Source organism: Chaetura pelagica, unplaced genomic scaffold, assembly GCF_000747805.2.
Source record: "Chaetura pelagica isolate M959 unplaced genomic scaffold, ChaPel_1.0 scaffold132, whole genome shotgun sequence".
Classification (NCBI taxonomy): Eukaryota; Metazoa; Chordata; class Aves; order Apodiformes; family Apodidae; genus Chaetura; species Chaetura pelagica.
The window spans coordinates 1,737,986-1,747,814 of NW_009952709.1; the positions used below are offsets into that span (position 1 = coordinate 1,737,986).

At 47.0% G+C, this 9,829-nt stretch overlaps 1 protein-coding gene across 1 annotated transcript in view; it reads left to right on the plus strand.

Moving 5' to 3' along the window:
- Positions 1-9,829, plus strand: part of CACNA1B (calcium channel, voltage-dependent, N type, alpha 1B subunit) — a 326,950-nt gene that overhangs the window by 256,323 nt on the left and 60,798 nt on the right. Inside the window, exons 24-26 of the mRNA XM_009994349.1 lie at positions 113-242; positions 619-678; positions 1,403-1,509. Of these exons, the coding sequence (XP_009992651.1) occupies positions 113-242; positions 619-678; positions 1,403-1,509 (297 nt within the window). The remainder of the gene's footprint in view (positions 1-112; positions 243-618; positions 679-1,402; positions 1,510-9,829) is intronic.

The following is a 9,829-nucleotide window of genomic DNA, read 5'->3' on the forward strand; positions in this document are numbered from 1 at the left end:
AGGAATCCTAATGGTGCCACCCTTGAGGAACCTTTTCCTCCTGCTGGTCAGTCAGACTGCACCTGACCTGCAGCCCCTGCAGTCCCCTCCCCTCTGCTTGTGTCCCCTGCAGGATTCGGCGGCTGTTCCACTACATCGTCAACCTGCGCTACTTCGAGATGGTCATCCTGATCGTCATCGCCCTCAGCAGCATTGCCCTGGCTGCAGAAGACCCTGTCCAAGCTGAGTCACCAAGGAACGATGTGAGTACCAACAGACAAGGCCAGAAAATCAAGTTGTTCTGCTTCTCCCAGCAGTTGGCACGTGGCACGTGCCTGCCCATCTCCCAGGGACAGCCCGGTGTGCTGGCGAGGGCTGAGCTGGAGCTTCCTGCAATGACACCCCCAAACCAGCTTGTTCCACTACCCAAATGCTCACAGTTCATAGAATCATGGAATCACAGAATGGTTTGGGTTGGAAGGGACCTCCAAAATCAGATGATTCAAGCATGTGCCTCCCATGAGAGATTCACCCACTGCAGGAAACACCTCCGTGCTGGGACAGACTTTGTCCTCTGCTGATGTGCAGTTGATTTCAGTGTGTGGTCTCCCCTCATACTCATTTCTCTTTTCAATTCAGGCTCTGAAATACTTGGATTATATATTTACGGGTGTCTTTACCTTTGAGATGGTGATCAAGGTAAGAATTTTTCCAAGCAGGAAGGTTGTGGTTTACACTCCTTCTGGGAAGCTGGAGAAAGAGGGGGGTGCACGACAGCTCCCTGGGGCTTGGAAACATAGGGATGGAGGGAAGCTTGGGCTCATGAAGAGCACTAGGAAGCAGCCAAGACATTAATCTCACATTTTATGGAGGAAAATAAGGACAGCCTTAGTAGCTGGGGTTGTGTAAGAGGATCATAAATGTGGATGCTTGATCAGGAATGTCTGTGTGTGGCTGAAGACAGACCTTACTGAGACACGTCTGATCCTTCTGCTTTCCTTTAGTGCTGCTCAGGAATATTAAGAGCAACTGATTCTTGCTCTGTTTTGTTTCGAAAGATTGAAGATTTATTTTGCTGTGAGGTGACAGGCTTTGCTAAGAATGTGGGTCACTTCCCAGAAAGCACAGTTCCAGGGAAGCTGCACACACAGACTGCGGTGTGAAATAAAGACATGAATGTGTTTCTGTGCAGAGAAGCCCAGGTAGCAGTTAGTACTATTTTCTGTCATGCTTTTAATTATGGTTTATTGACTCCAGCTTTGGGTTTGACAGAGTTCTCTGTGCCTATTAGAGACACACAGCATGACTTTGTTTGTTTGTTGCCCTGAAGAAGAGTTTGTGAGGGCTCATCTCTGTACTGCAGAAGTGTTGAGTTAGTCTTTATTTTATTAAAACTCTTCCTTTTTCTGTCTTTCCTCTGAAGATGATTGACTTGGGGCTATTACTCCACCCTGGCTCCTACTTCCGTGACCTGTGGAATATCCTGGACTTCATTGTGGTCAGTGGGGCCCTGGTGGCATTTGCCTTCTCGTAAGTACATTTGCCTCAACATCCCAATTTCTAGGAAACAAGTTGCAGAGGAGGCAGGACCCTGGCACAGAGCTAGTTGAAGTGCAGTGTTTGTGGCTCTATTTCTCAGGGAAATGTTCAGTTTCTGCCCCTGATCACCTCGCAGCTTGAAGGAAGAAGAAAAAAAAAGTCCCCTTATTTGTTTGGCAGAATCTCTTGAAAATTCTCCCAGCTTTAGGGCGAGTTCATTTGCTGTTCATTCAGACACTGAACTGAGATTTTTGTGACCCTCTGGCCATCTCCTTGCCAAGGATTTGTTGTAACAGTTGGTGGCAGTCCTGTGTCTTCAGGCAGTTGTGTTAAAAATTGTACTTACTGTGAAAAAAAAGAGTTAATGAAATCAATTATAACTCAGGGAACTCTTTACAAAACATAATTTCTAGAACCATGGGTATTTCTGGTTTATGTATTTTTTGTGTTTCTCCCTCCTCCTCTATTGTTCAGGGCAATTGCATTCCCAGGAAGTTTCATTTCTGAGGGTAATCACTGTCACAGCTCTCTAACTATGACATGAAATAATATTCCATGTGCTCCTTTAACATCATGGAGGATTTTGAGCATCAGACACAGAGGAATTACTGTTTAAAAAATGAAGATTAGCTTTTAGTCTGAGCATTGTTCTTGGAAGAGCCCAGAGGAAGAGCAATGCAGGTTCTTCAGAACTTGGAGAGCTCAGAGTTGGATGATGGAAAGAAATTTTCCATGTGCAGTTCTAGTCTATGGAATAATTGTATTGCAAATGTTTTCCTGAGCAATTCTAGGAGATGACCTGGAAACAGGTGACAGGACTTGGCCCGTTTAATCTTCTGGTAAATTAGCCTTAAGTAATTACAGGGAACATTTGGCAGCCCAGGCCCCAACTCCACTCACCTCTTTGTGATGATTAGAGAAGGCAAAGGAATGAGAAATATTTTACTGGCTAATGAGAAAAAAGCATCCCCCTCTGTCAAGGAGCTGTGCAAACGTGTCGTGTGTGTTTTAGGCTGACAGCACCTTTTAGGCAGGTAGCCAGAGCCCTTGATTGCCTGATGAAAAATGCTGCCACGTCCCTTGCAATGGAAAAAAATCCCTTTCTGGTAAAGGTGGCATGGAATATTTTTCAATGTTTTTTTAATTTTCTGAGGTGTCAAAGTTCTTTTCACATGGGAGCTGTGAGCTGTGACTTTGAGGTTTTCTCTTCTTGGTAGCAAATGCTGGATTAAAAAAATGTCTCAGCTAATGTGACCGTGGAGTGGATGGACAGGAGGAGCAGGGACTGATGTTTTTGAGTCATTAGAGGAGCCACATTTGGGGTTGTTGGGATCTGAGCTTTCTCTGCCCAATCCTACATCAAAGAGTTGCTTAGATCTTGGAGCGAGTCACATCCAAAAGAAGTTTTTCAGAGGGACACTCTGCTTCCCTCTTTAAAGGCTTTGTTCCTATTCATTAGAAACTCATTTTTCCAGAGAGCTGAGTGTTCTGTTGGAAGGAAAGTTATTTTGAGATGGAATTGCTGGACTAGTGAATGTCTTGCTTACCTAAAAGTTGCCATCCCAAACCAGGCTGCTTTTTAAGCTTGTCTAGACGTGTGTGTGCCTCAGTTTCCCTGCACAAGAAACATATGAGCATAACACCCTTCAGAACTGAGTATGGTCAGCAAAAACTTCCCAAAGCAATTTGTCAAGTGAATGGAGTTCCTCTGAATGTAAGAAAGATACAAACATGAAATAATACCAGTCACAAGTGTTAGTTTGCAAAACAGTATTAGCCATGACTGTGGTTCACTAAGAATTTCTCTTTTGCATGAAGAATTCAGCCTTCCAAGGGAGAAGGGACGTGTGTGAGCCCATCAGAGCAACCCTGTGCTGTGAGAACAAACATTTAGGGTTTGCCTTTTCAACATCTTCTCTTTGTACAAGGTTTTCTTCTGGATTAAAGTGAATACTTTCGAATCCTTCTGAGTCTTTTTGTGCTCAGGTTTCCTATGGCTCACACTGGGCCATGAATATCTGACAGTACCTCACTAGTCTCTATCTAAATGACTTTACATCCCCTTCATCACAGTGTGCCTTGGGCTGCTTCTATTTCATGTGATCTTTGAGAAAGTCTGGAGCAGGGATTTACAGAAAGCAAATGCATAAAACCTGCCTGCTATTTGCTGTCTCCCAGATTAAAGTGAGTCAAACCTGTTTCTGAGACTGGGAAATATTTGAATTCCTGTTGCTTTTATTCTGGCCGTAACCTCAGGGTGGGAGTCAGTGCAGAGAACAGCTGCAGTACTTCTGCTCTGATCTGAGAGCAGGAAATCCACTCATTTGTAGGAGCTGACTTGCCCTCTAGTCCAGTTATGAATACTAACAAGGCTCTGAGTGTGCAGGTGACATCTGAGGGGACAGGCATGTCCTGAGCTCAGTGTATGACTTGGTTAAACCCCACAGACGCTCCGAGCCTGCTGGATTTTGATAATCCTAAAAACCAGCTATTGGGGAATGAACTGGGTCATCTTCATGGTTCTGTCAGTTTTTCTAGCAACCACTGCAGTTCTGTCACTCAGCATCGGTGTCACAGTAAAAAAGACCTTCAACGTGGTTGTTACCAGTCCCTGTTTGCAGGAATCCACACCTGTCCCTCCACGGATGTGACTGGATTCTTGTCCATGTTCTTCAACTCCTGGATGTCCAGTGAAAGGGATGTGGATCCACTTCTTGCTGAACAGACATGCTACTGAACATCTAGGAAAAACAGAGTTCCCTGAAACTTTTCCATCTGGAATATTACAGAATCACAGAACTACCTTGGCTGGAAAAGAAATTAAAGATCAGAGTCCAACCATGATCCTGACACTGACAAGTCCTTAACTAAACCATATCCCTAAGTATGGCTCTCTAAATCCCTCCAGGGATGGTGACTCCACCACTGCCCTGAGCAGCGTATTGCAGTGTCTGACAACCCTTTCCATGAAGAAACTCAACAGCCTGAGTTTGTTTAGGCATTCAAGATAGTATCTGTCATTGCTGCAAGGTTCATAAAACCCATCTCAGCCTCTCAAACCAGCTCCCAGTCTGTCTTCTGCACGTAGCTCCTTTGAAGCCATTCTTTGCTTGACTGGAATTTAAAAAAGATAAACAATTTTAAAACAAGGCCCCCAGTGAGGTGCTAGAATCATTAATAATACTGGTGATGGTAATAAAATAGTGTCTTTCATTTAGCAGTGTATTTCAAAGGGAAATGTCTTTCTTTCTCTAGAGATAAATATGCCACCAAGACACAGACTTGTTTTAGTCTTTAAGGAAATAGATATAGGGGAACTTAAAGCAGGCTAGCAAATTTGTCATCCAAATTTACCAGCCCCAGGTGTCAAATCTCTTCATTCACTAGAAACAACCCATGAATAGCAGTGAGGAGATGGTGTTTTTACATTGTCAATAGCAGAAAGGTGGCTGAGATGCACAGAACTTCATGTTGCCCTTAGAAAAAAACAAACAGCCTTTGCCAAAAGAGTCCAAGTTATTATTTCCCAGCGTGCCAGGAGGAGGAAGATGCATTTGCCCTGGTTGCTTGTCAGTGGAAGGACTGATTTGCTGTGGGGGGATGGGTAGTTAATGCTGTGTAACCAACTTGTTAGTCTTTGCTTGTTCATTCTGATGAAGATGGAGCTGGTGGGTGTGGGACTGGGGATGGGGTTACCTGCCAGCACACACCTGGGGGTGTGTGGGGTGCACTGTACAGCCTTATGTTTCTGTTTGTCATTGACTCTGCTCTTTCTTTGTCTTCTCCTTGCTGGAATCTCTCTCTAGGAGTTTCATGGGGTAATACGTTATTCCTGTCTCTTGCTGCACTGTTATGCCTGTCAAACATGCACACACACTTGCCACTGTGGAACCAAACCATGTTACACCCATTGCATTAACTCCTTTGTCCCTTGATTGCTCATGATTCCGTGAAATGTATTTTTCCTGAACAGTTCTCATCCATCCCAGTTTTCTTCAAGCAGGGGATAGAAGCAGACTAGAAAGCCAAGTAAACCAGAGAGTTTGAAACTATAAGCAGATGTATTTGTACCAAAAAGGTCTCAGGGGATGCCTGAGTGGGTACATTGTTAATGTGTGAGTTGCAGTTAATGAAAATCTTAATAACTAGGTTAAAAGAAGCAGCTTTGTTCTCATTCAGAGGATTGCATGTCTAACCTGCAGCAGCAGGGCTGGGAGCTTCAGGCATCATTTTGTGCAGTCTGGGCAATGTGACCCAGTGGGATTCAGGCTGTCGAGCTCTGGAGGAAAGTCACTGACATGGAAACAGAGTGGAGAGAGATTATGGAGAGGTTAGCTGGGAATTGGTAAGGGAGGCAGCAAAAGTGGCATTTAACCCTCTGGGAAGAGGTGGTAGTTCTGCTGTAAGGGTGGTATGGCCCAGTTTGCTCCTGGGATGGATTGGGAGGCTGAGCTGCTCCAGGGATGTCAGGCTGCTCCAGGGATGGAACAGGAGGCTGAGCTGCTCCTGGGGATGGGACAGGAGGCTGAGCTGCTCCTGGGGATGGAACAGGAGGCTGAGCTGCTCCTGGGGATGGGACAGGAGGCTGAGCTGCTCCTGGGATGGAGCAGGAGGCTGAGCTGCTCCTGGGGATGAAGCAGAAGGCTGAGCTGCTCCAGGGATGAAGCAAGAGGCTGAGCTGCTCCAGGGATGTCAGGCTGCTCCTGGGATGGAGCAGGAGGCTGAGCTGCTCCTGGGTATGGGACAGGAGGCTGAGCTGCTCCAGGGATGGAACAGGAGGCTGAGCTTCTCCATCTCCTGCTGCAGGTCCAAGCAGGGTAGGAGCTCAGGGGCCTCCCCTTTGGCAGGAGTGACCCGGAGATGCAACAACAAGGCTGGAAGGAAAGGGCCAGGAAAGTAGGTCCTGGTTTCTTTCTTCCATCTAAGAATTTAGGCCCTGGAAGAGGGTGGCTTTGTGCTTGGGCAGAGCTGTGTGACCTCGTTCACTCTTCCGTGGAGGAATTCACTTGCAGCCCTGGGGACTCCAGGCAGTTGCAGACAGCAGTGGCTCCACCCCACCCTGAATATTTGATGCCATGACTCTGAGGGGCCCATGGTACATGAGATCAGAGCTGCTGGCAGCAGCTACAGAAACAAGAAGCTTCCATTTTAAAAGAACTATTAATTTTTTAAAGGTTCTTTTATTTATTAAAGGGGAAAAAAAAAAAAAAAGGCCATGCAAAGAAAGCTCTTTTAAAATATTCTTTATGTTTTAAATACATGAGCAACAAACTGCCTCAGAAAAAGCAGAACTGGCCTAATTCAACCAGCATTGACCTTGTGTATTTATTTTTTCTTGTGGTGTCTTTTTTTTTGTTGAAGTCACTGGGCTTCTCTTTGCTCTCTGCCTTTATCCTGCTTGTTCTTCTGTAGCTCTTATTCTGCAGTTACCTAAGGTCTGATCCATAGCAATTCATTTCTGTTGTGGGAAATAGTCTGGCCCAACGTGTTACACACCTTTTGATTGAATCCTGGTTCCTCCTGGACCTTTTATTTTGTGGGATGTCTGGCTTTGTGTGGGAGAGGTGGAAAATCCTTATCTTGGCGGGGGGGGGTTCTTAAAAAAAACACTGAAAACAACCCTTAAAGATTTATTGGACAGGTTGAAATAGTTGCAGAAGATCTAGTTAAAATGCATTTTGTATTCACTCCAGAGCAGCAGTCTGCTGGAAAAGCTTTCTCCTGCAGCAGGAGCCTTGCTGTGACAAGAAGTAAATAGGATTTAGATGATGAATCCCATTAACATTCAGTTGGCTCGTGCTGATTGTTTGCTTAGGTGCCTGAAAGGCCAGAAAAAAATAATACAAATCAACCCCTCTTAGTGTCCTTCATTCAGGCAGAAGGAATTCTGTAGGACAGGAGCTGTCTGCCCTTCACCTCCAAGCCCTGGGTGCAACCGCCTGCACGTGTCCATGTGCTGGGGAAAACCAGCTCTTCCTCCTGCAGACCCAGGAGGAAGGACTTGCTCACTGTTGTCCCCCCCCATCCCCTCCCCACCTTTCCCATGTCCCCAGTAAGTCTTTTAACCTTCCTAAAGTCCACAGAGGCTCCAGACTTAGAGCCAACCCTGAGACCTGAGCAAGGTCCTTCTGAGCTGGGAAGGGTCTCATCTGGAGCTCCCCTGCCAGGAGACCTGATGAGGGCAGTTATTGCCTGAGCACAGCAGGGTAGGAAGTGTGTGCTTAGCTCTCGGGTGGGGAGCACTGGAAGGCACTGGGCAGAAATCCTCTGAGGTCCTCCTTGAGCCCAGGGGAGGTGTGTGGAGGTTTTTGAGTTCCTTGCTGCCCACCAGTGGCTGCATGGTGGGCTGGACTGTGGGTGTGAGTCTGCAAACCACAAAGGTGGCCACGAGTGATCTGAGAGTTGAATATAGTGCTGGGCCAAGGTATCCCTCCTCTTTTTACCTCCTACTGCCCCAACCACGTGTCCTTTAAACCTCACACCTTCACTCTTCTCTCACCTTTTCTCAGCTCCAACCACTTCTCCCCCTCCTGCCCTGCCTTCTTCACCCAGTTAAGCACCAAATGGCTTGGAAACATGGAGCAGCCCAAGCAATTGGCTTGGCAGGGGGAGCAGCAGGAGCAGCCAGGGGGAGAGGCATCTGCTGGGTGATCACCAGTCATGGGGACAAGCTGGCTGGCCAAGCCAGGTGCTGTATCCTACCTGGTCACCTCCTTCCCCTTCTAATTCCCTCGTGCCACTGACTGTTCTCAAGAGGCTGGTTTGCATCCAGGGCATTGCTGAGGATCTGCCAAAGCTGCCTGGGGAGTAGGTGAGGTTCAGTTTGTCTGGCTCAGCTGCAGGCTGTGGTGACAAGGCTGCAGTGACAGTGCCAGGATGGTTGCTGGTGAGGAACTGGTGATTTGACAGCAAATACACGAAGCCAGACATGGGCCAGATCTTCAGCTGTGCTAAAATCTAAAGAGAAAGCCAGTAAACCCTCTGTTGGCAGTGTCTGCTTCATCCACACCAGATTAAAGGGTCCCTAATGAGAATTAAAAAATATTTTTATTAAATATAGAATAATTCTTCTGTGGCATTAAATCAGTCCTGTAATTCCATGAGTATTAGCTCCACCACCTGGATTTACAGCCGTGCCAGGAGCTGAGATCCATCTGAGGCTGATTAAAATGGCCCTAAAGCCTCCCTGAAAGATGAGGTAGGGAGAGGACAGATAAATCCCCATCCTGTTTCCTCTCTCCTCCATTTCTATTAAATCATGTGCAAAAGCAACTTGTGTTCAATGTGCAGGCCATGGGGACACAGCCTGCAGCCCTCCAGAGCCTCCTTGTGTCTCTCAGAATCACAGAATGGTTGGGGTTGGAAGGGACCTCTGGAGATCAGCTGGTCCAACCCCCCTGCCAGAGCAGGATCCCCTGGAACAGATCCCACAGGAACACATCCAGGTGGGCTTGGAATGTCTGCAGGGATGGAGACTCCACCACCTCCCTGGGCAGCCTGTCCCAGGGCTCTGTCACTCCCCCTGTGCTCCAGTTTGTCCCCATTGCCCCTTGTCCTGTCACTGGGCACCACTGAGAAGAGTCTGGCCCATCCTCCTTACATCTCCTCTGGATATTTATAAGCATGAATGAGATCCCTCAACCTCCTTTTCTCTCAGCTGAACAGCCCCAGCCTCTCCCAGCCTTTCAGTCTCAGTGCTCAGACCATTCCAGGACAGCTGCAGTGACTGGGAATTAGAGGAGTGGACTGGAGAGGAGGCAGGAATGAGGTTGCAGGTTCCAGCCCAGTGTTAGCACTGAGTAGTACAGCGTTAGGATGGAGCTCTTAGTCTTTCAGAAGTGGGCAGAGATGGCTAAAAGATACTTCCCAGGGCTGAGACAGCCATGAAACCAGGTGGTTTCCTCCCTCCTTGAGTCACCTTGAACAAGTGCCCAGAGCTGGGTGTGGGGAAGCTTTGCTGTCCATGACCTGCACACACCTCTGCTGGGTCTCTTGGGTTTCTTGTGTTTCTGTTGCTTCCCTGTTGGAGAAACGTTTAGCAAACTGGAAGAGCATAGACCAGGTACAGCAGCATCTGCTCCATGTGTTCTTTGTTCACACCTGTGTCTCCTCAGTACAGTCTCAGACCCAGACTTTTCAGTCCTGAGTTAAAAGTCTGCTCAAGATTCTCATCCCATTTTTCACTTCATGCAAAACGAAGGGGAATGTCATTGTTCTGCTGTGGGTTGGAGGAAGATGTGACTGTGTCTTGGATGGTGGTGGTGAAATAATTCTCTATTATATATTGTGGAAGTGCACGTGGGAAGAAGCT